The sequence below is a fragment of the Diplodia seriata genome (genome assembly GCF_021436955.1).
Source record: "Diplodia seriata strain FDS-637 chromosome Unknown scaffold_5, whole genome shotgun sequence".
Lineage (NCBI taxonomy): Eukaryota > Fungi > Ascomycota > Dothideomycetes > Botryosphaeriales > Botryosphaeriaceae > Diplodia > Diplodia seriata.
In genome coordinates, this window is record NW_027117312.1 from 1,915,436 (window position 1) to 1,943,074 (window position 27,639).

Genomic DNA, 27,639 nt, shown 5'->3' on the forward strand with positions numbered 1-27,639 from the left:
GATGAAGCAACGCAGCGAAGGCCAGTAGATAGAGTCCAGGACGTAGAGCAATGGGAGATGTTGCGCCGTAATACCTAAATCCACTCCCATGCCCCCGCGAAGGGGGGAGAGCAATAGGCGGACAAGGGGCGTTGCTCTCAGAAGATCTGAAGCACCATGCAGACACTGAGCCGTCTTGCATCGCAACTCTAATGATCTCCTTTGTTAAAAACATTGTTACTCTTCAAAATTCTGGGCGGCCGCAGAGAATTTAAGCGGGCTGGCACCTGCGATCCGCGCTAGTGCCGTTCTGGGGCTAGCTCGCGTAGCTCTCGTCGTTCGCGTTTCGCAGCTCAGACGGGTCGCTCTGCCGCGCATGTTTTGCTGCTGAGCGTCACCACCGCCGGGCCATCTTCCGCGCCCTTCGCACCCGCGCCGCCGTCCGCATCCTGTTGTCATCCTTCCACTCGCTCACTCGACGGCGCAAACGACATCCGCAATGGCTCCGATTCCACGCCCATCATCCGCGCCTCGGCGAAGGTCGCGACGCGGATCGCATTCCAGAGCTGCCTCGGACCACGCAGCCCTCCGTTTGACGTACCGCGCCCACGACGAAGACCTCCATCCGTTGCGTTCAATGGCCGAACGCGTCGGCAAGGAGGTGGAGAGGTTTGCTGAGAGCGTCGACAGCTGGCTGAAGGACATGAGCGATCAGAATGCCACTCCCGTCCAGAAGCATCACGCAACCTTGAACCTTGTGGAGAGGCTGAAGAAGGAAGCCGATGCCAATGTGCGCACGCTGCGGAAGAAACTGGCCCAGGAGAACCGTGGAGCGCCTAACAAGCGTCTCGACCGCGTGCGCGATTCCGAGATCTTCCAATCCATTGAAGACGAGGAGCCCCTTCCTGTTTCCACTACCCAGAGCACGCTGAAGCAATGGCAGTCTGAGTTTGCTACCTGGGAGCTGCTTCGGACGCTTCTTGAGCACGACGAGGCAGAACCGGGCACGGATCGTGATGGCAACAAACGGAAGGCACTGGCAGGAATGTCTGCACTCCACAAGTTCACCCCCGAGAGCGAAGTCTGGGATCGTTTCGTGTTCGAAGAGGACAGCGCTCGGGAGAAGGAGCTTATCCTGCGATGGCTGGAAGAAACCGCGGACGAGGCGGGAGAGGACATTGCTACTATAATGGAGGAGAAGTCTGGCAGGGGCAGTGGAACCTGGTCGCAGGGTTGGCTCGATACGAAATTGAAGCTCAAGCATGAGAAGAGACTCCGCCCCTTCGAGAGGTCAGCAGAAAAGGCTCTCGCCAACGTCCGGCGTGACGACACGGGCGAGCCTGTTGCATACCAGCTGGATCCGGATGCGCCTATGCGCCAGGCCCGTGTTCTGGAGAAGTCGGATGAAGACTATGAGAATGCTGCTTGGATGGCACTGTGGGAGATGATGAGACGTGGCAAGCCTTGGCAACAGATCCGGGACTGGTGCCATGAACACAACGAGCAATGGCGGGCAGTCGCATTAGGCAAGTCCTATGACAACCAAGACCGCCGAACTTCGTTGCGCGGGTCCAACTTGGGCTCGCTCTGGCGCCGTGTATGCTACGCCGCGGCACAGGCTGGTCAGAACGAGTTCGAGAGCGCCGTCTACGGTCTTCTGGCGGGCGACGTCGCGTCAGTCGAGCCGATCTGCAGGAACTGGGATGACTTCCTCTACGTGCGACTCAACAATGTCTTGCTGGCTCAGTGGGACCAATACCTGCAGCAGAAGCTCCCTTCTGCCGTCCCGCAGACTTCGTCGCGGCTCATTTCCCCACCGAACGCCCTTCAGTTGGAAGAAGCCTCACCCAATCCAAACCGAGCAGTTATCGACTACCTCACAGAATTTGGACCTACCAGGCATGAGAGCAGGGAGCCCATGAAGATGATTCAAGGGGCTTTGATCGGAAAATCATTCCAGGATCTCGCATACAACATGGGAATCGCTTTGTCAAGGAAAGCCAACGAGGCGTCTGAGTCGACACTACTCCCGGTGGTGGACCTGGAGACAAAGGAGCAGTTCCTTGGTCTTGCTGACAATTACGATGCCATCCGAGTCATTTCGCACATGCTTCTTATCAACAAGGCCTTCGGTATGGAAATCGATGAATCCCCCGATCGACACATCTATGAAAACGTCTTGGTCAGCTACATTGACTTCCTGCGCATGGCGGGTAAGATCGAGCTTGTACCGCTTTACGCCTCGTTGCTCTCCGAGAAGCGCTCTTGGGTGGTCCTCGGAGTTGCTTCCACAGACATTCGTAACTTTGAGGAACAGAAACTTCAGGTCCAGCTTATGGAAAGCTACGATATTGATCTCGACGAAGTCCTGGAGCACCAGTTCGAGTACTCCATGTTGGCAGCAGACTTCCGACTGAAAGCCGACGACTACATCCGTAAATATGAATTCCTGGAGCCTGCAAAGCACCAGCAATGGCCTGGTCAGCGTGTTCGCAAAGCGTTCTTGCCGGACGGTGTCAGACCAGAGGATGAGATGCTCATTCGCAGTTGCGAGTGGTGGATGCATCTTCCGGAGAGGTGGCACAAGACTTTTGTTGCCTTGTCGGAGTCCCTGAAAGCATTCTTGCTCTACGGCCACATGGGCGCTGCCGTCAGGCTCATTGAGCGGTTGCCATACCGCCACGTCTCGAAACTGAAGACGGCTGAAATGCCGGAGATTGGTCGTAGTATCGACGTTATGGAAGACGAAGACGACACGTTCGTGACTGTGGAAGGAGACTCGAACCATCGCCGCTCCTCTCGCAACATGCGCCCCACAGTTCAGCAACGTCGCTCGCTCTCACCAGAGACGATTGAAATGACAAGGAAAATCAAGGCCGAATTGAAGGATGACAGCAGACTATATTTCGAGCTTCAGCAACTCGTCCAAGCGATCAAGATGCTCGACGAGTGGCGAATCGAGGAAGCCGAGCTTATCAAGTATGAACATGGAACATCATCTCTTATGGAGCACGACGGTGTTAACGACTCACTCAGCCTTAAATCGACCGGTGGAGCCATGCCTCCCAAGAACAAGATTCGCAATCTCCTCGAGAGCGTCTGCGAAGCCGCGAATCCCATCCTTGGCGACGTACTCATGCTCGCCTGCGACGGTAAAACCACATTCTCGCCACATCTCCTTTCCCTCCGAAACATTTCACACTGACGCTTTCGCGTAGATGAGGAAGCCGAGCAGCTGATCCACCTCCGTCGCGCGTACCTGCCCGAAGTGATCATCGGCTACCACAGTGTCCTCCACAGCGCGGCGCACATGGTCGGCCGCGACAACATCACGCGCTGCATGGACCTCGCCACGGCGCTCGCGGCGCCCGAGAGCGCGGACCTGACCAGCGTGTTCATCGAGACGGGCCGCATGCAGGAGCTCGTCTCGGCGTTCGCGCACTCCAGCCTGGCCATGATCCGGTTGTCGGAGGGCAGCGGCAAGAGGGAGCCGAGCAAGAAGCGCGCGCGGGACGGGCAGACGATGAGGCTGTGGGAGATCAACACGGGAGACGACTCGGGGAACGGGGCGCAGGACTGAGGTGGTCGTGTGGGAGTCGTGAAGAAGAAGAGATTGAGAGGGCGCCTTGGCGTGGATAGGGTGTATGAAGACGACGGGTGGTGGAAACATGGGCGTTGTTGGTGTGCGGTGAGAGTTGTTCCTAACAAAATTCATAAGCATTACGCTTTGCAGCGAGGCGTCTGGGTTTGGACGACGAACTACGAGGAGATGGGGCGGGAGCTTTGCGGATCTCTCGTATGTATGTAGACAACAATACAAGCAACATCGAAGAACGGGGCGCAGAAGCTGTCTGTCAGTCAGGATGTCGAAGTGAGTGAGCTACACGATCGGTCGGTCGGTGGCGGCGTCGCGCGCGGTCGCGCGTCCGTCCGTCGTCGGATGGACCACGAGAGAGGGTCAAACAAAGGTAGGTGGTCGTGGACCCGCACCTCACTCACTGCCACCACACGGCAAAGAAGAGCGCCGCCGCCCATCGGGCGTGTCGCCGCCGCCGGTGCCGCCGGGGTGCTGGGGCGGCGCTGGAAACAATGAAGACAAACACCGTCGCTGCTGCTGCTGCTGCTGCTGCTGCTGCTGCCTTCGCGCCTCCTCCTCCTCCTCCGACCGTTTCGCCCTCGCCCTCGCCCTCGCCCTCGCGCCGCTCGTTTCAAAGTGAAGGGGACGTGTCCGGTGATCGGGAGCGTGGGAGAGAGTGAGGAGCTCCCGGCCCGAGGTCAGATTCGCTTTGCGACATGCATGGCGGCGCGGCTTGCGTCGATGGGGTCGGTGGGAGGACATGGGAGAGAGAGGGAGGTGGGTGGGCAGGTGAAACCGAAGCGGGCGGCGGGTCAAGCAGAGGTGTGTGGGCGAGCGAGCGAGCGGAGGCTGGTCAAGCGGAGGAGAGTGAGGGTAGGCAGGGAGGGAGGCCGGTCGTCGTCAGGCAGAGGCAGAGGCAGAGGCAGTTCAGGCAGCGGCAAAGGCAGTGGCAGAGGCAAGCGGAAGAGATTAAGACAAGAAGACGGAAAAGATTAAATTAAGAAGATTTTTTCTCTAAAACTAGAACTGAAGCCCAAGACAGGCCCTTCTATTACCAACTCAATCGCTTGGAAACCTTCGCAACTGAGCCGCTCACAGCAAACCAGGTTGCCCATCGGCTGTGAGCGCCACTGACCACGCGTTGTTTAATGAGGATAGCGTCCGTGACCTCTTTTTGTTTGTGACCCGGAATGCTCGGTTCTTTCCAACGGGCTTGCCTTCCTTGATCCGTCCCAATTTGTTTCTTTTTGTTTTTTCTGGTGGAGGTGGGTGTCTGCATGGATGAGCGGTGACTTTTTTTTCTGGTTGTTTTTTCAATCTTTCTGAGTTCCATGGCACCGGTTGAAGAAGAAGAAGAAGAAGAAGAGAGGGTGGTCGAGGGAAGAGCGATTTATATAGGCGGCAGTTGGGCAGTGAACGTAATGCCCTGGACCCTGGACCCTGGACCCTGGGTGGCCTGGCAACGCGTGCACGTGTTAGGGCAGTCTGGTCGGTGGGCGGGCAGTTGGATCACTGGGTGACTTCCATACTGGGCGTGGCAGCGTGTACGCAGCCTGGTGCCCGTTGCGCCTGCGCGACCACCCGATCACTTTCACCGCGACGGCCCACGTCTGCCTCTTGTCCGCATGTGAACAGCGCTTGGGGCGCCCACGGCGCCAACCTGGCATGGTGGCACTCCTCAGTCAGCGAGAGGTTCTTCCTCAGTGTGAACAATGCTCCAAGATATTATGAACTATAGTACAAACACGCGTAGATCCATCACTTCCTAGCATTGAGCCGCCGTCATTACACCTTCTCGCTCGCCATGACACCGTCTCCCTCCACAACGCTGCCCTCCTCCCTCTGCTCCGCCTCACTGCCAGTGCCGTCAACGACGCGCTTCTTGTCCACCCGGACCGTCCACAGCAGCAAGACGGTCGTCCACACCACCAGCGCGATTGAGCAGCCGATCATAGCCCACATACCCCTCTGTAATACCATATGTCAGCTAAACACATTTCCCACAGCAACAAAGCAGCAGCAGCGTCGAGGAAGGAGGAGAGTTCTCACCGTGAACCGCGGCGCAAAGTCGGCCGAGTAAAACACAATCGCCCACCACGCGTTGAACACGTTGCTCCCCATGTTCATGGCCGCGACCACGACGGCGCGCAGCATGTCCTCCTCGTGGCGCAGCGCGTCGTTGGCCCACGCGAAGAAGGTCGCCTGGCACGCGTACACGCTGCCGGCCCAGTAGTACGCGCCCATGACGGCGCCGGTGTTGCCGAAGCTCCCGAGGATGATGGCCGACGTGGCCACGCCGGTGAGGCCGATCCAGAAGCCGACGAGGTAGCGGCGTCCCCCGAGGAAGTCGGTGAGGGTGGCCCAGAAGAGCGTCGAGACGATGCCGACGGCGGGGACGCCGGTGGGGTAGTCGTTGAGCTGGGCGACGGTGTAGGTGCGCGTGGGGTGCGCCTTGAGGTAGAGCGCGAGCAGCGTGTTGGTCGAGAAGGACTCGGTCTCGCCGGCGATGATCCAGAGGATGACGAAGGCGTAGAAGTAGAAGGAGGTGAGGACGCGCTTGGCGAAGGCGAAGGTGAGAGGGGCGCGTTCGGGCACTTCGGGGACGCGGGAGATGGCGAGGGCGCGCTCGCGGGGGGAGAGGTAGGGCGCGGTGGTGGTGCTGGGTGTGTTGGGGAAGAGGAGGAAGCCGTAGAGGGCGACTGGTAGGGTGATGAGGCCGTCGATGATGAAGAGCCAGCGCCAGCCCACCAGGCCGCCCTTGTGGTGGAGCGACTTTTGGATTCCTGTCTGGATGAAGCCGCCGAACATGGTGCCTGCAAGTCCAGAGGCTGTGAAGATGCCGCTGCGCTTGCCAAGCTCGCTGGCAGTGTACCATGAGCCAAGGATGTAGTGGGTGCCAACGAAGGTGGTGGATTCGGCGATACCTTGGAAGAAACGGATGGCCATGATGTGCTCCGGTTTGTGGACAGATGCGGTGACCATGGTCAGGCAAGCCCAGATGACCATCATCGAGGGGAAGAAGATGCGGGGAGAGACATAGTACAGGGCCAGGTTACTTGGAATTTGGCCAATGATATAACCACAGGTGAAAATGGTGTTGATTTGGGTGAGCTGGTTCCCCACAAAGTGAAGGTCTTCTTGCATGCCCGAGACGTAGGCATTGGTGAGGTTTGAGCGGTCGAGCTTTGGATCCAGTCAGCCTTCGTGTCCTCCAGAATTGCAGGTGAAGGTCAAACATACGTAGTTGCAGAAATAACTCAGGCAACAAAAGGTGAGGATGAAAAAATCAATCTTCTGGACCAACTTGCGCTCTTCCTTGGTGGCCTGAGAAGGGCCGAAGTAGGCTCGTATTCTCCCCATCGCTGCCATGATGGTTTTCTGAAGTCTGTGGTTCACAGGGTCTGGAGATAAATTCTCGTGACTGGAGACGGCGATGTCGGCGGGAAAAATCAAAAATTCGGCATCAGCATCCGCAGATACCTGGGCCCGGCCGGGGCAATAAATGAGCGGACGATGGCGGTCGCGATAGCAGAGGACTTGAACGGAAAAGGGCGACGATTGCCGGCAGGTCCTGACCGATCAGATCTGATAGGGCGATAAGAGACCGGGGTGTGGTCGCAAATAGGCGGCACGTGGGAAGATAGAGCGGCGATGCAGGCGAGTCAGCGATCCACACGCACGGATGCTCCCTGACGCGTCGGTGGTGGTGTCGCTTTCTGTGCCGCGTTAGGAAACACTGATCAACTTCATCGCTCTGGGGCTGTGATTCGGACGCTCAAGGCTTTTGATCATGCGAACCCCGCCGTCACCTCGGCCAGCGTACGTAGCTGTGCGTGCGGAGGCAGTATCTGTTGCGGGGCAAGCGGCGGCGGCTATATCGACAACTGTCGGTTGGCCGACTTCCAAGCCCGTCTCACCTTGATAACACTTTCCAGGCCAAAAGGGGAAGATTGGAGCGCCAAACTTACCAAGACGGGGACAGCCAGGAGAAAGCAGCACAAGAAGCAGCACAAGGCCGAAGCTATTCCGCTACCGCACACACCTCTCCATCTGCGGGGCCAGGAATGTGTTTCCTCTCGTTCGATGTCGGCTGTTTCTTTTGAATCCTTGTGTAACCGTGGTGACGTCGAGGGCCTGCCCGCTAATCGGCTCGGGAGTAGACCGAGGGAAGCCGATGGCGCGCCAAAGGTGGGACACTTGCCCGCGCGGGACTGCCACTACTTCCACTACACAAGAACCGCTGTAAGTCCTCATTTCGCCGCTGCATTCGACTGCACTCAGTATTCCTAACGCAATGTCAGCCTGGGAGGACATCGCCGCCAAAAAGCGACAGGAGCTGCTCGACTCCATTCCACAAGAATGGCGCGTTCCCGCAGACAAGCTGCCACCCGACACCCAGCTTGACGTAACCGGCTTTCCAGAGCAGTCCGGCTGGTTTACCTCCGAAGAGCTCGAGATCACCAACACCCCTGCCGCACAGCTTCTCGAGAAGCTCAAGAGTCGACAATGGACATCTGAGAAGGTCACCAGAGCCTTCTGCAAGAGGGCCTCGGCTGCCCACCAGCTGGTACACTTCCCCGAAGCTCCAGAACACTTGCGCATCACTCTGGCGCATTGCTTCACTGACCAGACGCTGACTCTCGCCTCCCCAGACGAACTGTCTCTCCGAAACCCTCTTCGACCTCGCCCTCACCACCGCGCGCTCCCGCGACGAGCACCTCGAGAAGACGGGCCAGCTCGTCGGGCCCTTCCACGGGCTGCCCATCTCCATCAAGGACAACTTCCACGTCGTCGGCAAGGACGCCACGCTCGGCTTCGTGTCGCTGGTCGGCCGGCCCGCGACGGACAACAGCACGCTCGTCGACCTGCTGCTCGCCGCCGGCGCGGTGCTGTACGTCAAGACCAACGTGCCGACGGCCATGATGATTGCCGAGTCGGTCAACAACGTCTTCGGCCGCACGCGCAATCCGCGCAACCGCGCCCTCACCCCCGGCGGCAGCAGCGGCGGCGAGAGCGCCCTCATCGCCTTCGGCGGCAGCCCGCTCGGCGTCGGCAGCGACATTGGCGGCTCGCTGCGCATCCCCGCCGCTTGCACCGGCATCTGGACGCTGCGGCCCAGCTTGGGTCGCTTCCCGACCCTGAAGACGCAGTCCGGCCTGGCCGGGCAGGAGGCGGTAGCCAGTGTCAACGGGCCGCTCGCGCCGTCGTTGGAGGGCGTGGAGCTGTACTCGAAGACGGTGGTGGGGTTGCAGCCGTGGCTGCAGGACCCGAAGTGTGTGCCTATTCCGTGGCGCGAGGTTGAGGTGCCGAAGAAGCTGAGGCTGGCTGTGCTGTGGCATGACGATGTCGTTATGCCGACGCCACCTGTAAAGAGGGCGCTGAAGGAGACTGTCGAGAAACTCAAGGAGGCGGGGCACGAAATCGTTGAATGGGAGAGCCAGGGAATGCATGCGCAGGCAGGTAGCCTGATTGTAAGATACCCCGCAATCAAAGTTTCGTTTGCACTCGCAAGGCTGACCTTTCCATAAGCAACGCATGTTCCTCGCAGATGGTGGTAAATCCGTCCGCAAGCTCCTGGGGCCTACTGGCGAACCCTTCCGCCCTGAAATGGCCGCATACGAGACAGCAGCAGAAACCGGTGTCCACGAGATGTGGCAGATCCATCTTGAGCGGACGGATCTGCAGAAGCGCTATCTGGACCGTTGGAATGCTGCGGAGCTGGACGGCATCATCTGTCCAACTGCGCCGTATGCGACGGTCGAGCATAGTAAATTCAAGTATGTTGGATACACGTGTGTGTACAACTGTTTGGACTATTCGGCGGTATCATTCCCCACAGGAGTTGCTGTAGATGAGGCACTGGATGAGCTGCCAGCGGAGGAGAAGTCTCGAGAGCCCTTTAGCGAGTTTGATAAAGTTACCAGGGATGATTGTAAGTTTCTATGCACAGTTCCCTCATCTGCGGATTTACTGACTTGATTGCAGATAATGTGCAGGCGGTGCATGGTCAGCCGATCAGTCTGCAGATTGTGGCGAGACGGCTGGAAGAAGAAAAGGTGCTAGGAATGGCTGGTAGGGTACTGGAAGCCTTGTGAGCTGACGGTCGAAAATTCATGCGAGTGTACAGCAGATCTCGGAACAGGGTATCTATTGCGGCTTCTCTCGGAATATGATTGGTCAGGGTCGCCGTATGCCTCCGCCATCTGTCTCATCCGTCGCTGTTACACAGGGAGAACACATCACCCTAATCCTCCCCCTACTCGCCTTCCCAGTTCTTTCTCCCCTTCCCACTCTCTTACAAGTCAAACGCGCACGATTTTCCAGCATCCCTGGTGTTTGTCCTTCCCCCATCTGGTCAGCCAATCCAGGCTCGCATGCACAATGTCTTGCACTACGTTGCCTCGCTTATTCGTGAACCGGAAAAGGCTACTGCCATGTCAGTAAGGCACAGCCACTTGTGTTGCCAAGTATGCAGCTGAGCTAAAGCCGGGCAAAATATCGTCCGGTCTCACGCAGGCTGTGGTGACCTTAAATATCTGAACGCCCTCTCAGCCTTGCCGAATTGACTCGCCCCACTCCTTTCTTACTTCGGGCTCTGTTGTTCGTCATCATGGATCCCGCCACTGTCATCGGGCTGGCGGCCAGCATCGTGCAACTTACTACTTTCACCGGCCAACTATTATCCAAATCCCGCGAAATTCACAGTTCAGCAGACGGTGCGCTCGTTGAAAACAGGGAGCTTGAAGCTATCACCACAAGCTTACAAGACTTGAGCCGCGACATCTCAGTGGGGAGCCACTATAGCACAAAAGCCGACAAGAAGCTCAACGAGTTGTGCGATGGTTGTCAGAAAGTGACAAACGAGCTATTAGTGCTCGTCCAAAAATTGAAAGGCTCCAACTCGCACCGCGGGTGGGGTTCTTTTAGACAAGCAGCGCTCTCCGTTTGGAAAGAGAAGGAAGTACGCGCTCTATCCGACCGGGTTGAGAGGTATCGACGCCAGATAGAAACCGTCCTTCTGGTGACTCTCAAAGAACGCATCGAATCAGTTGATCCGAATGCCGAATCCTCGGAAAACTTCCAACTGGACCAGAACGATGCATGGAAGAGGAAGGTCATCGGCGAGATTCGCCACAACGACTGGCAACACAAGAACGAGCAAGACATGGCTATGTTCTCAGCATGCTTCACGGAATCCGCCGGACAGCATCGTGACTTGGTACACAAGCTTCGGATCTTGGAAAACCTCCGCTTCACCGACATTGCCGATCGATACGAAAGGATCGAAGAGGCGCACAAACGAACATTCGAATGGATCTTCCGTGAGAGCGACTCTAAATCGACCGACTCAAACCGCTCAAACTTGCCACGATGTCCAAAATACACGCAGCAACCCAACATCGATTTTGTGGAGTGGTTGAAGAGTGACAGGAGCCTCTTTTGGATCACGGGAAAGCCAGGTGCTGGGAAATCTACGCTTATGAAATATGTCTACAACGATCCTCGAACATCGGCACTGCTGCAACCCTGGAAAGGTGCAGACAATTTAGTGACAGCCTCTTTCTTCTTCTGGAACTCAGGGACTGTTATGCAGATGTCTAGAGAGGGTCTTCTTCGAGCACTTTTGTACGAAGCCCTGCAAGAATACCCTGAAGACATACCAACCCTTTTCCCGGGGCGATGGAGACATTTCGAGCTCTTTGGCGCCGATCCCCGCGCGTGGTCATGGATCGAATTAACCAAGGCTTTTGAATCCTTAGTGGCAACGGGTTCAAAGAAGTTCTTCCTCCTTATCGATGGACTTGACGAATTTGAAGGCGACTGTGCGGAGCTCGCATCTTGGGCCATCAAGACAGCAGCAAGGCCAAACGTTAAACTATGCGTGGCCAGCAGGCCTTGGCTCATGTTTGACGACGCCTTCAAATCGCTTCCATCTCTTCGGGTTGAAGACCTGACAGCACCCGACATGCACATCTTCATCACTGAAAAGCTTCAGTCAAATGAGATGTTTTCCAGGCTACAACAAGTGGAACCCAAAAACGCGCAAAGTCTCATGTCAGAGGTACTTGAGAAAGCTTCCGGCGTGTTCTTGTGGGTTCGTCTTGTGGTTATGTCCTTGCTCGATGGGCTTCGAGACGGAGACACCATGGGTGACCTACAAGTGAAACTTCAAAGGCTTCCACCGGATCTCGAGAAACTCTTTCGGAGGATAATCGATGGACTCAACCCTGAGTATCGTGTACAGGCGTCACACATGATCAGGGTTGTGCTTGATTGGAAAGAACCCCTCGCCCTGTTGCCATTCTTATTCATGGACCATTCAGTCAAGGAGGCCATTTCGATGGAATTCAAGCCACTTGATTCCGAAGCCACCAGGTTTCAAGAAGGTGCGGCTCGGCGTCGCCTTAAGAGCCGGTGCAAGGGCCTCCTTGAGGCGTCAAATCTGGATACGGACGGCCCAGATGCAACGGTCCAATTCTTGCACAGAACTGTGCGAGACTTCGTCCTCGAAAAAGAGATGAATAGCTACATCCTAGGGCTCGATGAGACTTTCGATCCGTACGATGCTGTCTGCGCCTCCCACATCATATGCTTGAAATTTCTCTCAGTGGATGGGTCTGCTTCCTTTTTTGAAGGAAAGTTCAAAGACCTGCTCTTGAATGGCGCAGATTCCACTAATCTTATGCGCACGCAAGACGATGAGCTCAAAGCAGCTGCTGTTGTTGAGCTTGAACGCATTGGTAACACCTTTGCTACTCGACGCGCCCAAGGTCTGCCACCGTTGGACTCTTCTTCGACAATAAGGCAGGAAAAAGACCACCCACACTGCAAATGGGTGGCTGAAGCTTTCAGTGATACTGAAGGGGTCAGGTCCTACGGAATGACGAGCTTTTTCTGCTTCGCCACTCAACGACATCTCTTACCTTACATACGGAAGACTGTATCAATGTACCCGGTCAACGAGCCCTGGAGCGGACTAAATCCACTGGGAGTTGTCCTGGAAATGTATTCGTATATAGGGCCCTCCATGGATACAGAACCGATCGAAGAAACTGTCAGAGTCTTACTAGAGCATGGCGCAAAACCAAACCTCCGCTTTAGGGACAATCCCTATGACACCCCATGGACAAACCTCAAACTCAAAATTCATAAAGGGTGGCTGGGTAGCGAAGCCTTCCTAGTTCCACTGCAAAGGGTGGTGGAGCTAATGTGCAAATATGGCGCATTTCCTCCTGTTCACGCCAAAAACTGTTCATACGAAGAACTCCAGGACAGGTGTTTTCCAGGGAGGATGAGAAAATACTATCGTGTTGACAACCTCACTGGTGGTCGCCTGACGTCGTTCTTGGGTTCGGTTACTAAGGTATTTCGCAGGTGATCATTGAGAATAGCTATTTCGATTTAGGGTCTGGGTCGCCGTCATCTCTCATCTTCGCAGTAGGAATGTAAATGATCTATTGAGGCCATTTGATCAAATATACACTTACTCCTTCTCATTTGAGCCAATGGAAAATGAAGTTGTGCACAAACGTCCAACTTACTTCTTTTTTTGGTGAAAAAAAAAAAAAAAACCTGAAACCAGGCAAACAACATGCATGTCTTAAAGACCTTAGATGGTTGACAAAATAACCGTAATAACCAATCAACTGACAGACACCAGACACAACGAACCGGGATTAGATGTGAGTTGATCCAGCTCTGTCAGCGAGGCAGCAATGGTTCAAAAATGAAATGGTCCCATCATCATAGGGCGAATCATTACGTCGACAACCAAGACCGCTTAAAGCCAGCAATTTGAGAACCAAAAAGTGGGCTCCCACCGTTCAATGACAATCACGACTGGTTGATCGTCATCAATGATGGGATTTATAGAACTCATGCTGCTATGCGGTGGCAGGTTTATAGTTATAAGCATATGTAGCAACCTCCTGATGAGCTCGATCAACTATCAGCAATAATAAGCCGAGGTGAAGATTCCAGGAATAATCTCTGCGTAGCTTTCCCACCTATTGAGATGATGATTAAACAACGCACATACAACCCGTTAGCCAATCAGCCTATCAGCTTTATGTCGTGCTTTCCTAAATGCTCTCCTGCATCCACACTTCGACAACTTACGTCCTTCCCCCCAACTGGACCCGTACCAACCACCCGATCGACTGCCGCATCACATCCTGCGCGCACCAACTAAGAAGCCAAACCAAGACTGTTACATGCTCTTGTGACACAGAACACGTACATAAGTACCTACCTTGAAATTCCCACACGCGGATTGCGTAGAAGAATTCCCCTAAAGAAAAAGCGGGGGGTGGGGGTGCAGCTGAGGAGGCCCTTTTTCGGGATGTGGTCCGCAATCCGCACGCCGAAAGGCCGTGCGTTCCCCCTGCACGCGGGCTCCACCAACGGCTTTGGTCAACCAGGGCGACGATGATGATCCGGAATGATTGTTGCTCTGATGTATGCCAGTATGGGTTGGAAATTCGGTTGAGCCGAGTCAAATCTCGAAAGGAGGGAGGGAGACGAAGTTAGTAGGCCCATCATGCTGCAGGTAGGATCCATCGGGTCCTCGTTTGTCTTTTTGGCGGGACAAGCTGGTTTGACGGGTGGGACGGTGACCCGGTATGTCGGAAATGTAACGGAACGCTTGCTGGGAGGTCTGTGGCAGCCGGTCAGCGATGGTACTTCTTGGCGGTCGAAGTGTTGGGTGCACTTACGCGGTTGATGCGTGATTCGCGCTCGAGCGCGCTCCTGTCTTGCTCGGAATCAGACCCGGCCGTTGATACTCATCGAAGTGCTGGATTCTCCCTTCTCACGGCTGTGAAAGGAACGGGTTTACCGTGATACGTAGAAGACCCAAAACCTCTGTGACAAGAGTAAGAAGTCAATCGTAACCAATTTCCCCCAAGCCAGCCACATGCAGGCCGATCCCCAAAGCTCCATGCTCCAAACATCTACGCTTTGCCCATACTGAATCAAGGTCATCAATAATGCGTGAAACGAGAGAAAGAAATCGTCAAACATCACGACCCCACAGCCCCCGCCGCCTTCCCCAAATCCCGCATCAACTGCACCAAGTTCTCCACCAAAGGCGGCAGCAGACCCGTCGCCCCTGCGTCCTGCTGCTTCTGCTTCTGCTGCTGCTCCGCCGACGCCTCCCCACGGGCACCCATCGCAGCCGCGCCAAAGTTCTTCCTAAGCGTGTCCAGCACCACGGTCATGGTCGCTTCCGGATCGGACAAGGGGACGAGGTGCTGCTGCTGGTCTCCGGACGACGCACGACCGACACCTCGCGCGCTGCTGTTGTTGCTACTCCTGCTGCTGATGACCGGCTGCCCGCGCCCCAGCGTGACGAAGCGCTGTACATCCGGCGTCTCGGGGCCCTCGAGCCAGACCGCGCCGCCGCCGGGGTCCGTCGCACCACTGCCCGAGCCGACGACGCTGTTTCCGGCCGTTGCCGTGGGCTGCTGTACCGCAAGTGCACTGTGATCGGTTTGATGAGCGAAGAATTCGTCAGACAGTCCTCCCGGCATGGATACGCACGAGCAAGTCGCAGAAGGGTACGAGACGACGGCGGCGGTGGCGGCGGCCTGCTTGATGATGCCGTACGTCCACAGCCCCAGAGACGCGTGGTAGACGGCGATGGCCCAGAAGTTGCGGAGGTGCTTGCGCGGGAACGTCTTTGCTGCGCGGAGGACGCGCGCCGCCTGCCACACGGCGGTGCGCGCATATGTGTCGTGCATCCACTGCTGGAGGGCGGGAAGGACGCGGCGCGCGTCGTCCTGGTCCTCCTTGCCCGCGAAGAGCTGGACGTCTTCGATGGAGAGGTGGAGGTAGAGCAGCTGGAGCTCGAGTAGGAGCGTGATTTCGGGAGCCGGTGTTACGCGCCAGGAGTTGACGCTGATGCGGAGGTGGTGGATGGTTTGACAGAGCTCTTGGTGGCGATGCTTCATCACTAGCGAGCTGTTGTACTCTCCCGAGTTTGATTTGAGCGTGAGCTGGAGCTGGTTAAACTCCCAAACCATTCCCCAAATCCCATGCAGTACAATCAGAGCGGCGAAATCGTGGTCGATCATGCCTGGAAACGACGCGACTAGCTTGGGGTCCTTCAGGCAGTCTAGCAAGCATATAGAACTAGCTGGGGAGTCGGCTCGGTGAGCAAAGTATGCAGCCTTCCATTGCTCGGCGGTCTCGGCTGTCCAGAGGTCCCTTGCCGCGGGAAATGGAAGGCATAGTTCGCCATACGAAATGATCGGGTTCACGAGGAGAGACATGGAAGATTGGGCGTCGTAGCAAAAGCCGCGGAACACTAGCCGCCGGCTTGACTCCTGTCCGACCCACTGGAGCCATTTCTGATGGAGTACGTCGCCTGTATCTCCAGGCAGAGGGGCTATTTGTGGACCTCTGGGTTTCTTGAACCGTCCGGCCCGCCGAAGCATCTGATCATTGTTAGTTATGACACCAGGGATTACACAAGGAAGCTCACCGTCCATAAGGGTTGTTGCTGACTCTCTGCAATTTCCATCTTTCGCCTATTGCCAGACCAGAGGAATGTATCAATGATGAGCAAAAACGATTGAATGGCCCAGAGCTCCCTGGTGATGGCATTGCGTCTTTCGATGGCGTCCACGATGGCAATGCGCACAGCCTCCTGAATCGCGTGTCCAAGCTTTTGCAAAGCTTTCATATCCGTAGAGACAGCTCCTGCGGCGACTATGGCGCCAAGTAATTCGGGTTTGATGGTGTTTGGATTGAAAGTGGGTATATGGATGAAGGAGTCAATCAGGGGTCCTTCTCGAGCAAAAAAGCACTGGAGGAAATCGTCCAGGAGATCGGCAGAGGGAAAGGACGAGACAACGCGGCCCAAATTCGTTGCATCGCAGGTATTAAGTATTATGGCCAGCAATTTGTCGCGAGAGCTTTGCTCAAGCCGCTCGCTCAATATACGCTGATCGGGCTTGTATCGGGTGTCGGGTGAAGCAGCCTCTTCCTGGGGTGTGGATATCTTGCCCACTTCGAGAAAGGCTCCCTCATGTGCAGGCTGCCAGCGGACAAAGGATGATCTGCGGTATGCTTCTGCTCCAATCCCGGCTCGTCTGCGATCAGATTGTTGACCGGAATCCGAGGGCGTGGAAGCTGCTGGAGCACTGACACTTGGAGCCTGGATCGTCGGCGGAAAGACACCAAAGTCCTCATGTGGGTTGAACGGCTTTCCGTTAAAAGCATCCAAAAGGCCGAAGTCGTTCGCATCAAACGAGAGGTCATCTTCGACATTGAAGTCCAGGATGTTGCGAGGCTCGAAGCCCCAATTAGTGGGACTGAGCGAGCCCGGGTTATTAGGAGTGAGGACGTTGCGCAGGAAGTCGTAGAAGTTATTCTCATGTACGGTTAGAGATGAGGGTAAAGCACCAGGGTCTGGGGCGATGGAAGGGGTGAAGGTGGTTCCCGAGACGGAAGCATCATCTCCACTGATCTCGAAGCCATTGAGCAGAGTACTTGGAGTTGGCATTTGGCTATTCACCTGATCAGGCTCGGCCATGACGGGGACAGGGCCGATGGGAGCCGGTTGGGTTTGTTCTGCGGGATGGGCCGGAGATGGTGCTATTCAAAGATGAGTTGGCGACACTGATGCGTAGAGGATTATCTCACCTGGCGGCTGGGTCGATGAAGAGACCGAGGTGGGGGGTTGGCGGTTGTCGGAGTTGGATTCGCAGACAATGCCCTTGTTCTGGCAACGCTTACACGGCTTCTCGTCCTCGCACTTCAGCTTCGCATAGGCACATGACTTGCAGGCCTGCGAGACTCTTGAGGACTGGGTCAGGGTCCGCTTCTGCCTTTTGGCGTTGCCGTCGGTGTCGTGGCCGATGGCATGGCGCTTCAGCAGGTCACTGGTGCGGCGAGTCATGAGCCGACAAGGGCGCAGAAGGGCAGAGAGAGACAACGTACGGTCTGCCAAAGCCTTTGTGGCACACGTCGCACTGGAAAGGCTTCTCCTGCAGGTCTGTGGCCGACGTCAGCAGCGGATGAGAGCGTGAGGAGAGCAGGGACACGGACGCGAGCGGACATGGCGAGCCAGGTGGTCGACACGGGTATATGAACGTTTGCACTCGGTGCATTGGAAAAGCCCGCGCGGTTTGTCGCTCTCGGCCGAGAGGTTGTCCATGGTGTGCTAGGGGAGTCGTGCGAAGAGAAGCCGTCGGGATGGGCGAATCGTGTGCATGGAGAAAGACGGGGGGCTCTCACCAGCTTAAAGCAAAGGTGTGTGTCGTGGTGCAGCTCCCCCGCAAAGAGGCGCTAGCCGTCTACTAGTCGCCGCGTGGGCCGGCTAGGAGGGCTAGGGTGCAGGTGCTGAGAAATCGGGGCCTATTTCCCCGCTGCACAGCGCCCAAGGCCGCGCAACAAAAACACCCTCCCGAGACCCGCCGCCGCCTCAACACGCGTCACGACGAAACCCCCTGCGCTTTGCGTCAGTCACAGCATCCTTACAAGCACACGCATTGCATTCAGAGTCTATTACTGCCTAAGACGGGTCGTGTGCACCTTGCTACCTACTCGGACGGCTTGACGCCCGGGATGTCGCTGGCCTCGCCCAGCATCTGATCGCCAACCTTTATGGGCTGCACCGGCAGCAAGATGTAAAGCATGCGCGCCCACTGTGTATCGCTCAGGTTCCGCCACGCGTGGTTCGTGCCGCGCTGGATGCTGATGTCTCCCCTCTTCATGATGCGCTTCTCGCCCGAGTCCAGGATCAGCTCGATTTCGCCCTCGAGCACGACGCCGTAGTCGAGGCTGACGGTGCGGTGCATGGGCGACGTCGCCCCGGGGTGCATGTCGACCATGCGCAGCACCGACCCGCCCGAGATGGTGATGCCCGGCAGGTTCGTCAGGTAGTTCTGGTACGTCGCGATGTCCTTGTTGTCCGACATGTCGATCGGGTAGCCCTTGGTTGCGTAGCAGAGGGCGAAGTCGGCATCCCCGGGTAGCGGCACCACGGGGACCGCCTCGTCCACCTCGTCGTGGAAGATTTCGCGACCGTCCTTGTCGTGGCCGGTGATGAAGCGCTTGGTCGCACGGATGTCTTTGCCGGCCGACATGGTCAATGGGCGTTGAGGTGGAAGGTGGTTATGGTATGGCGCTTTTCTTTCTTTTTCCGAGGCGTAGGAAGCTGCGCGAAACCGTATCTGCTGCATTTCACAGCCCAAGAGCTACGTCGGCTTATATTTGACATGGCGCGTTCGTTCGGATATCGATCGAGCCACTGCCGACGCGTGCCGATGTGGAGGAGGCCAAGCCACTTCCTGCTTCATTCAACGAGCTCCCCGCCTACCAGATGCGGATGGCGGGGCAACTTGCCACCAGCTGCCGCGGAACTGCGGGCGTCCTGCCAATCGTCTCTGCGTAGTTTCACCAATCCGATTCAGGTTCAACGACAAGCCAAGCTTCATGGGACATCACCGCTCAATTAAACTTCACGAATCAGTCTATGGCTGCAAGCTACACCTTCTGAACCAGCTCGTCCACGGGCCTCGCGCTCGACACATCGGGCACGCCCTCAGACTCCACCACCTTCACCCCAACGACCTCATACACCGGCACCTCGGCTAGCCTGGCAATGACGTGGTGGAGCGTGGGCAGGGCATCCCAATCCAAGGCGTCAAACTTGACGCTGCCTGTCCGCCCCTTCCACATGCGCTTCACCGTCGTCGGCACCACCTTGGCCTCCTCGGCGTGCGGCACGAAGACGGTGTGCTCCGATGCCGCCTTGCCGCGCCGCCCGACCTCGGGCATATACCTATACACGAGGATGCCGTCGTCCGCCTCGCCGCCGATGGTGCCCTTCTCCGCAGCGGCATCCACCTCCTCCAGCCCCTCCAGCGCCACCTCGCCGAAAGTGGCGCCCTGCCAGCCCGTCTGCAGCCGGTAGCTGCCGTGCCGGCGGTGCACGTCGATGGTGCAGTACAGCTTGGGCATGCCGAGTTCCTCGCGGCCGCTGACGATGGGGTCCGTCAAGCTCTCGAACAGGAGCGGCATGTACGTGCCCGACGCCTTCTCGCCATTCGCCTTTGTGTACTCGACGCCGTGCACGTACAGTCCGAAGTGGCGGTAACCGCCGCCGCCCAGCCAGTCCATCTTGTTCAGCGTCGTCTGCGAGAAGCTGGCGTACGCGACGGTGCCCGGGTTGGCGAAGCGGAACTGCGCGTTGGGGAACAGGCCCTGCAGCACCGTCGCCGACGTCTTGAACTTGATGGACGCCGTCGTCGCGGTGCTGTGCGTCGCCTTGCGCGGTCGCCCGTAAAAGTCCTGGCGTGGACCCGGCATGGGCCCGAAGACGATGGGCTGGCGCCAGTAGAGGTTGGGATTCTGCGCCCATCGCCAGCGCCGGAACTTGTCTGACGCGCTATCCCATTCGTCGTGGCTGAAGTTGTAGGTCGAGTTGCCGATCACTGCGGCCGGGTGTTAGCACGACGGGGTAAGATGGGTTGGGATGATGGCGGTTTCTTACTGTCAAGTGGCTCGTCCTGGATATCCCTTCCAGCTTGCTGCGAGAAACGCTGGATCTTTGTGCAGCGCTCGTAGCGGAACTCGAAGTACAGCTTGAGGCGCTGCGGGACGTCTTCCGGCCTGGTACCTTGAGGAAGGACAACCGCCAAAGCCGCCGCGTCCTCCATGGCTTGACCTGCCCCCTGGCCTTGGTCTGCGGACACGTTCGTCATTAGTTGCCGATTCCTAGAGCAACACAAAGCGGAGGGTGATTGACTTACGAGGCAGGTAAGGGTGCGCGGCATCTCCCAGCAGCGCAAGCTTCTCGTTCACCCACGTCTGCAGCGGCTCCATGTCGAGCAGCTCCCAGACCTTGAGAGTGTCATCCTCAGCCTTGTCTAGTAAAGTCACGAGATCCGGATCGAACTTGTTAAACACCTCGAGCAGTTTGCTCTTCCTGCCCGCCCTGTTCCAGTCTTCCGGAGATGTCAGCAAGATCTCCTGGTCCCATTATAAGTAAGAAACCAACTCACCATCAGACGACGCATCGCTCTCCTCCTTGGGATGGATGCACACAAAGTTCAGCATCGTGTTGTTCACGCACGGGTAGATGACGACGCGCCGGTCCGAGCCGTAGATGATGTGCATCTCGCCGTCCCTGGCCGCGAACTTGGCCGAGCGCGGGTCCGCCAACGCCGCCTCGCGCGGCACCAGGAAGCGGAACGCGCTCTTGCTGGACGGCGACGCGGTAATGTCGCCGCCAGGCACCTGCGGGCGGGCTTTGGACTACGAGTGGAATGTCAGCGACGCTATGTTTAAGAAAGGAGGGGAGGGGGAGTTAAGTGGACTCACGTGGACGCCGTCGGCGCCGATGACCAGGTCTCCCTGCACCGTCTCGCCGTTTTCGAGCGTCACGGTGGCGGCTGTGGGGTTGACGTCGACGACACGGCTCGATGTGCGCAGCTCGACGGGCACGCCCTTACCCGCTGCTTCTGTGGCGCGCTTCTTGAGCGCTTCGTGCAAGTGCACGCGGTAGACGAGGAGCCATTTCTACACATGATACGATTAACCAAAGCTCCATTCCACGGGACAAGGACTGAAATTGAGTAGGAGCGGAGGAAGAAGAACAGAAAACGTACATGCTGATACATCTTGTTCATCTCGCCCACGGGCAGCGAATGGATGACGTTGCCATCGCTCTCGTACTCAGTCAGGAACTTGGTCTCGACGGCGCCAATGTCCCTCTCGGCGTCGATGCCGATGCGCTTGAGCACGCCGTTGCTGTTGGGCGCCAGGTGCACCGCCGCGCCCAGCTCGCATGCGAAGCGGGATTGCTCCAGAACCTATGTCCCTCATTCAGTATTACACTTGTTTCGGGAAGGGAAAAAAAAGATGGATCTTTCGGCGTAACGGAAAGTTGGGAAGACTTACGGTCACTTTGTGCCCTTGTTGACGCAGGTAGATGGCGGCGGTCAGACCACCGAGGCCGGCACCCACGATGACGACGTTCAGCGGCGCGTCGCCGGTGTCCGCACGGGGATAGTGGTGAGCACCGTTGGTGCCGTTGGTGTTGTGGTGCCCATTCAGGCCGTTGCCATTTGTGATTCCCATCTTGGTGTAAGTTGCCTTCGATCGAACCGTTCAAACTGAACCGAAACGAGCAGGAGCGGATATAAACAAGCAATGCAGCAGGTCTGCTGACAACGACGAAGTAGGTGTGCTGTAGGTGAGAACAACAGAGCAGCAGCAAGCTTCCAGTAGTGTGACAGCTCGTATGAAGAAAATCAACCAAGACTCAACAACGTCCCAGGGCGATGTTTCTCTGCAGAAGAGGGGAGAGAAATGGAATTAGGAACATAAGCCCGCGACAGCAGCGGCGGCAGCAATCTGCAAGAGCGCAGCACTTTACATGCAACTCGCCCTCCACATCGCGGGGCCGCCACACATGTCTAGTCCGCGCCGCCGCCGCCCACCCACGCAATCGAGAGCCCTAGGTCCTCGCTTTAGGCCGGCCCTTAACACCGAGGCGCCGTGCCGGTGCGCTTCGGACCACATGCTCAGCTCCTTCTGGAAATTGAACAACAGGGCAAGACTGTGCACATCGCTTTGTAGCGCCATGTATTTTTTTTTTTTACTTTCTCAGTTTTCATTTCTGAAAAGTCCATTTTGTTGGTTTCGCCTACATGGTGCCAAAAAAAAAATTGGCGGTCTTGCTGCATGAAGCTTCGCCTTCTTGTTCGGAAAACCCTCAAAAACAATCTCCAGGACCATGCCCCGGATGTAAACCCCGCAACACAGAGCAGGACGGACCACTTCCGGCCGTCCTCGAGCTCCTTTCTCGACGCTACCGCATCCCGTGCTGTTGATTTTTTGCTTGGAAAAAACAAGACGCACCCTTTCCCGACCATTTGGTCCCCCCCTGGGTGGATGGATGGATATCGGGACCACATTGAGGGGGGAAAGGCGTTTGGGCCCAGGAGGGCGAAGTGATGTGGAGGACCCGAACCGGGCAGCGGAGAGGTGCACGGGCCTCTAAGCCTTTTGCGTGTGGGGAAATTCAGCCATCGGCTCGCGGAGAGAGAGAGAAAAAGAGGGTACGTACATATTGGGGGAGAAAGACAGGGATCTTCCAGCGGGAGTTTAGCGGCGTGGCGGCGCGGAGGCGGGGAAGGGGGAGCCCCATGATTCGGGAGTTGTGGGCGGCAGCGAACGAACGTGTTGCTGGACTGGACAGCAATTCCGGCATATCCGAACCACACTTGCAGGTTTCGCTTTGCGCGCGTACCTCTACGAGACTCTTGGCTTTTTTTTTCCCTTCTCTTTCTCTCGCAAGACTTCATCGATTGAACATCTGCGGTCGCGATGAAGTCAAGAGAAGCATTATGCACGTCATCGCGGAAGCGACTCATCAGCAGATCCGCTTTCATGGGGGGGGGGGGGGGGGGGGGGGGGGGGGAAGAGGACCGTAAGCGTTGATTTTGACTAATTCTTCCAGCCCCGTAAGACAATTTTCGGCGACTCTTGCCCATCTGACCTTTCCGGTCGGAAAAGGAAACCGGAGGGAAAATAATATCAGGAGACTTGAGCACCACCTGTACATACACACGTCCAATCCGCTCGTACGATCAAAGCAAAAGAAAAAGGTGCAGCATCGGGACATCAACTCGTAAATAATAATAAACAGCGCACATTTCCTCCCTCCCTTCCCCTTCCCCCCTCCCACCCGGGCCGGGCCACGATAGCCCCCTTTTATTATAATATTTTTCTTTTCTCCTTCTTCACTCGCCAACCTCACGATCCTGGTCCCAGTGCGCCATCCTCCGCACGAACCCCCACTGCCACGTCGCGTGCCGGATGCGCTTGCCGAACAGGTAGAAGGGGATCCAGCCCAGAAGGACGGCGCCCGAGATGCCGGCCATGGCGCCGAACGCGCGCTCGTAGCCGGCCTGGGCGATCCACGGGTTGGTGTAGAAGGAGAGGAGGAAGCCGAAGGCGGCTGTGAAACAAGAAGAAGAAATTAGTTTGATGGGATGGGATTGGTTGGGGGAGGGAAAAGATGGACGCACATTTGAAGGCCAACTGTGTGACGGTGACTTCGCCGGCGACGGGACGGTAGGCGTCGATGGTGTAGACGAGGCTGACGTTTGTGGCCTGCACGATGGAGAAGTTGACTGCGGGTGATGGTCAGAACGTATGGTCACAAATACAGTATAGGAGGGGGGAGAAAGAGAGGGCGAGAGAGAGAGAGAAAAGACTTACGCAGACCCAAGCCGATGGTGGCACACATCCAATGCAGCCGGAGGCCGATGCCCTCGCCGTACAGCACCAGGGCGAGCGGGCCGGTGACGACGCTGATCATGATGGCGGGCAGGCGGAACTCGGGCTCGCGCACACCACCATTACGACGAGTGAAGAAATCGGCGACCCAGTCGGAGAAGTGGCCGCCGAAGAAGATGCCGATGAGGGAGCCGAGGATGCTCGCGATGAAGCAGAGGCCGGCCTGGTAAGGCTCGAAGCCGTACGCCGTACTGAAGGCGGACGCGAAGTTGGACGTGATGGCGACCAGAAAGCCGATGGTGACGGCCATGACCAGCGTCGCCCACAGGATCGGCGGCAGCGCCAGCATCACCACCGGCCGCCAGAACAGCTTCGCCAGCGACTCCTGCGTGTGCACCCCGCTGAAGAGGCTGAGCCGCTGCACGAACGAGCGCTTGGGCGGCGGCGGCGCGTGCGAAGGGTGCGAGCTGCTGCCGCTGCGCGCCGGGCTGTCGGCCACCGTCTCGACGTGCGCCTCGAAGTCGGCGCCCTTGCGGTACTCGACGTCCCGGATCGAGTCCGAGTCGGACACCACGGCTGCCGGCCGGTCGAACTCGGTCTCCGGGAAGGTGAAGACGATGAGGACGGTTGCGCAGCCGATCAGGGCGACGGCGATCCAGTAGCCGTAGCGCCAGTCGAGGCTGATGCTGACCAGCCCGCAGATCAAGATGCCGCCGCCGACGCCTGCACCCAGGAAACACGTGTACATGCTGAGAGGGGGTTGATGTCAGTAACTGCCCAGGTGTTGTGTGGCGGCAACAGTGACTTACGCCATGATGGAGCCGCGCTCGTGCAGGAAGAAGATGTCGGAGATGGTCAGCGGAGCCAGCGTCTCGGAGGCACCCGCGGCGGCACCCATTATGATGCGCGCGGCCAGCTCGCTGCCGTATGTCGTGGCGCCGCCCGCCCAAGCCGCACATGCCGTGTAGAGGATGAACGAAGTCACGTAGATTGGACGCCGGCCGTACTTCACGATCAGCGGCATCCAGATCAGGTTGCTCATACCCTGAAGCAGCGCCGTGCTCGTGAAGAAGTATGACGCTTTGGCGATGTTGGCCTCGAACGTCGGGCCTGGCGGGCCAAAGAAGTCTGTCGTCACTTCCACCATGGACACGGTTGGGCCGGCGGCCAGGAAATTGCTGAAGAAGATGGCGAGCGAGAGGAGGATGGCGAGGTAGTATCTGTACGGACGTGACCTGTGATGGATAAGACACTGTCCCGGCGATAGGGGCTGTGTTGCAGACACTTACCAGTTGAGAGGGTCGTTGGGACTGCGACGTTGTCAGTCAGTTCATCGTGGTTTGAGATTGCTTCACTTACTCGTCTGATGGAGCCGGAATGAGGATGATCTCGTTCGTCTCATGATGGCGAAGACGCAGACTGCCAAGTGTCTGCTGCTGCTTCAGCCCATCGGCCGTCTCGACGGTTTTGACAGCCATGGTTACTGCAGCGATGGATCACTGTCTAGAAAAAATGAGTCGGGAAGGCAGCGTTGGGATCCGCCGTGCGCATCGACGTGGCGATAGGAAACGTTGAAGTAGTGCTCGCGCAGGTGCAATATACAAGCCTGCATCAAGACGCGAAGCTGTTGTTGTGTCATTGGATGATTAATCCCTGCGCGGCATGTCCCCAGGTCTATCCCCCATGGAGCAACGCGGTATGATCCGGGTGTGCATCGGGCCCACTTCGACAGTGCTGAAGGGAAACGGAGGCCCACGCGTCCAGTCTAGATCCTGGCCACTCGACTTGTCCATCAAGCCACAATGCGGGGCCCCAGACCCCGTGAGATCCTCCCGTCACACAGCCTGCACCCTTGGGCTCTGCGTATGTTCCGCTCGGATATCCAATTACTGGTCAGCGACAAATGGGGAGGTGCCGGTCGTGGGGGCCGAGGATGTTTGCCGCTAGGTCCTGGGGTGCCGCCTTCTTGTGGTCCCGAGACTTCGACCCTGCAGCGTTAGTCGTTTCGACGCGCGCAGCCATCCGAGGAGCCGACAGATACTGCGCCTAAAAGCCAGGCTGTGACTTTAGCTCGTGTAGGCAACTCGAGAAAGATACCCAAGACCTCCACTTGTATTGCTTGCTTGATTCGACCATCCCCGGACCGATCGATAGACATGGCGGCTCTCCAAGTCACGTGGAAAGACGGCAGCGACACCCAGACCTACGAGAAGGCCCGCATTGGGCGAGTTTTCAACCATCGCAGGCCTGACAGATATCCGATCGCTGTGGTTGAAGCCACTGAGGAGTCGGATATCGTCGAGGCGGTTCGTCTCGCCAAGGAAAAGCAATGCAGGCTCTCAGTTCGGTCGGGTGGCCACTCGTGGGCTGCGTGGAGCGTCAGGGATGATGCAATTCTTCTTGACCTCGGCCAGTACAAGCATATCGACCTGGATGAGAAGACAGGGATTGTCAGCGTCTCTCCGAGCACAACTGGGCGCATGCTCAATGGCCTCCTCACATCCAAAGGCCGCCTTTTTGCTGGCGGCCATTGCCCTGACGTCGGCCTCGGCGGGTTTCTGCTCCAGGGAGGAATGGGGTGGAACTGCAAGGTAAGTCGTCGTATCAGCATGGAGAGTGCATTTACTTACTCAGGCCAGAACTGGGGCTGGGCCTGCGAGCAGGTGGTCGGAGTTGATGTTGTCACAGCCGACGGCGAGAAGCTGCACTGCACTGAGCAGGAGAACAGCGAGCTGCTTTGGGCGGCTCGTGGTGCAGGACCAGGCTTTCCCGCCGTCGTGACCAGGTTCTACCTCCAGACGCGGCCTTCGTACAGCTGCATGCGATCATCAGCGTACTCTTACGCAAATGCCGACTTCAAGAAGGCGATGAACTGGATCCTCAGCGTAAGTTGCAAGCCTCAACGCTTCGCTTCTCCATACAGCTGCTTACTGCATTGCAGATTGCTGCTACTTTTGACCCCGATACTGAGATCGTCCTCGTCGCAAGCTATCCTCCCGGGTCTGAGGAAATCGTCCACACGGCCCTGCTACTCACTTTCAAGAACGACCCGGAAGAGGCGCAAAAAGCGCTGCAGCCGGCTCAAGACAGCCACCCATCGGGCACGGTCAATGAATGGTTCAACCGCGAGACCAGCCTGGTAGATCAGTACAAAGATCAAGGTGCAGCAAACCCCGAAGGCCACCGGTACCGGGTGGACAACGCCTACATCGCCAATGACGCCGACGTGGCTTCGGTTCTGGAGGAGGCCTTCACCACGCTGCCGACGAGGAAGACGTTCTCGCTATGGTACTCGATGGCACCGGGCACGCGGCGGCCGCTGAAGGACATGGCGCTGAGCATGCAGACGGACCACTATTTCGCAACCTACTCCATCTACGAGGACGCCAGTTACGACGACAAGGCCAGCGCTTGGGTCAAGCATGTCATGTCAGGGGTCGAGAAGCACTCTGAAGGGGCGTATCTGGGCGACTCGGACTTCCAGACGCGCAGGACGAGGTTCTGGGGCAAGGAGCAGGGCGCCAAACTCATGCAGCTTCGGAGGAAGTGGGATCCGGAAGGCCGGATATGCGGGTACCTTGACCAAGGAGATCAGTCGAGGCAGGATGGGCTGGAAAATGTGCACGAGTGGTCTCCCAAGCTCTAGACGTGTGTCTCTCCGTAGCAAATTACTTCGTTTGCAATCTGTCAGTCGATCAGGCCTCCCAATATGGTACACAGAAAGAGTGAATAACTTATTGCAAGGATCGCTTCGGCACGCAATTCGGCTACGCGCACAGCGGGTGCAAATGCGGGGTCGGAACACAGCCGGTGCGGGTGCGCCCGCG

The 27,639-nt window shown here is 57.3% G+C and overlaps 8 protein-coding genes across 8 annotated transcripts; 3 read left to right on the forward strand and 5 right to left on the reverse strand.

Moving 5' to 3' along the window:
• Nucleotides 1-616: 616 nt before the first annotated feature.
• NUP84 (Nucleoporin nup84) lies at nucleotides 617-3,559 on the forward strand (the record flags this gene model as incomplete). The annotated part of the gene is made up of 2 exons (XM_066777016.1): nucleotides 617-3,131; nucleotides 3,198-3,559. The coding sequence occupies 2 exons, from the start codon at nucleotides 617-619 to the stop codon at nucleotides 3,557-3,559; spliced, it is 2,877 nt and encodes a 958-aa protein (XP_066632858.1).
• A 1,782-nt stretch (nucleotides 3,560-5,341) lies between these two features.
• On the reverse strand, nucleotides 5,342-6,925 carry SLS55_005570 (uncharacterized protein; the record flags this gene model as incomplete). The annotated part of the gene is made up of 3 exons (XM_066777017.1): nucleotides 5,342-5,524; nucleotides 5,606-6,739; nucleotides 6,797-6,925. 3 exons carry the CDS (start codon nucleotides 6,923-6,925, stop codon nucleotides 5,342-5,344), a joined length of 1,446 nt encoding a protein of 481 aa, XP_066632859.1.
• Nucleotides 6,926-7,850: 925 nt separating this feature from the next.
• SLS55_005571 (uncharacterized protein) lies at nucleotides 7,851-9,628 on the forward strand (the record flags this gene model as incomplete). Its single annotated transcript, XM_066777018.1, has 4 exons — nucleotides 7,851-8,123; nucleotides 8,209-9,027; nucleotides 9,086-9,488; nucleotides 9,542-9,628. Coding segments are annotated over 4 exons (1,582 nt in total), but the record flags the coding sequence as incomplete, so codon positions are not given.
• Nucleotides 9,629-14,577: 4,949 nt separating this feature from the next.
• On the reverse strand, nucleotides 14,578-17,717 carry SLS55_005572 (uncharacterized protein; the record flags this gene model as incomplete). The annotated part of the gene is made up of 6 exons (XM_066777019.1): nucleotides 14,578-15,993; nucleotides 16,041-16,234; nucleotides 16,739-17,155; nucleotides 17,204-17,442; nucleotides 17,501-17,555; nucleotides 17,609-17,717. The coding sequence occupies 6 exons, from the start codon at nucleotides 17,715-17,717 to the stop codon at nucleotides 14,578-14,580; spliced, it is 2,430 nt and encodes an 809-aa protein (XP_066632861.1).
• Nucleotides 17,718-18,102: 385 nt separating this feature from the next.
• Nucleotides 18,103-18,648, reverse strand: SLS55_005573 (uncharacterized protein; the record flags this gene model as incomplete). The annotated part of the gene is made up of 1 exon (XM_066777020.1): nucleotides 18,103-18,648. The coding sequence occupies one exon, from the start codon at nucleotides 18,646-18,648 to the stop codon at nucleotides 18,103-18,105; it is 546 nt and encodes a 181-aa protein (XP_066632862.1).
• A 400-nt stretch (nucleotides 18,649-19,048) lies between these two features.
• On the reverse strand, nucleotides 19,049-21,646 carry SLS55_005574 (uncharacterized protein; the record flags this gene model as incomplete). The annotated part of the gene is made up of 7 exons (XM_066777021.1): nucleotides 19,049-19,998; nucleotides 20,058-20,249; nucleotides 20,317-20,511; nucleotides 20,569-20,821; nucleotides 20,888-21,085; nucleotides 21,175-21,378; nucleotides 21,467-21,646. The coding sequence occupies 7 exons, from the start codon at nucleotides 21,644-21,646 to the stop codon at nucleotides 19,049-19,051; spliced, it is 2,172 nt and encodes a 723-aa protein (XP_066632863.1).
• A 1,667-nt stretch (nucleotides 21,647-23,313) lies between these two features.
• On the reverse strand, nucleotides 23,314-25,290 carry SLS55_005575 (uncharacterized protein; the record flags this gene model as incomplete). The annotated part of the gene is made up of 6 exons (XM_066777022.1): nucleotides 23,314-23,531; nucleotides 23,602-23,706; nucleotides 23,795-24,561; nucleotides 24,622-25,047; nucleotides 25,102-25,122; nucleotides 25,172-25,290. The coding sequence occupies 6 exons, from the start codon at nucleotides 25,288-25,290 to the stop codon at nucleotides 23,314-23,316; spliced, it is 1,656 nt and encodes a 551-aa protein (XP_066632864.1).
• A 678-nt stretch (nucleotides 25,291-25,968) lies between these two features.
• SLS55_005576 (uncharacterized protein) lies at nucleotides 25,969-27,458 on the forward strand (the record flags this gene model as incomplete). Its single annotated transcript, XM_066777023.1, has 2 exons — nucleotides 25,969-26,697; nucleotides 26,754-27,458. 2 exons carry the CDS (start codon nucleotides 25,969-25,971, stop codon nucleotides 27,456-27,458), a joined length of 1,434 nt encoding a protein of 477 aa, XP_066632865.1.
• Nucleotides 27,459-27,639: the final 181 nt, after the last annotated feature.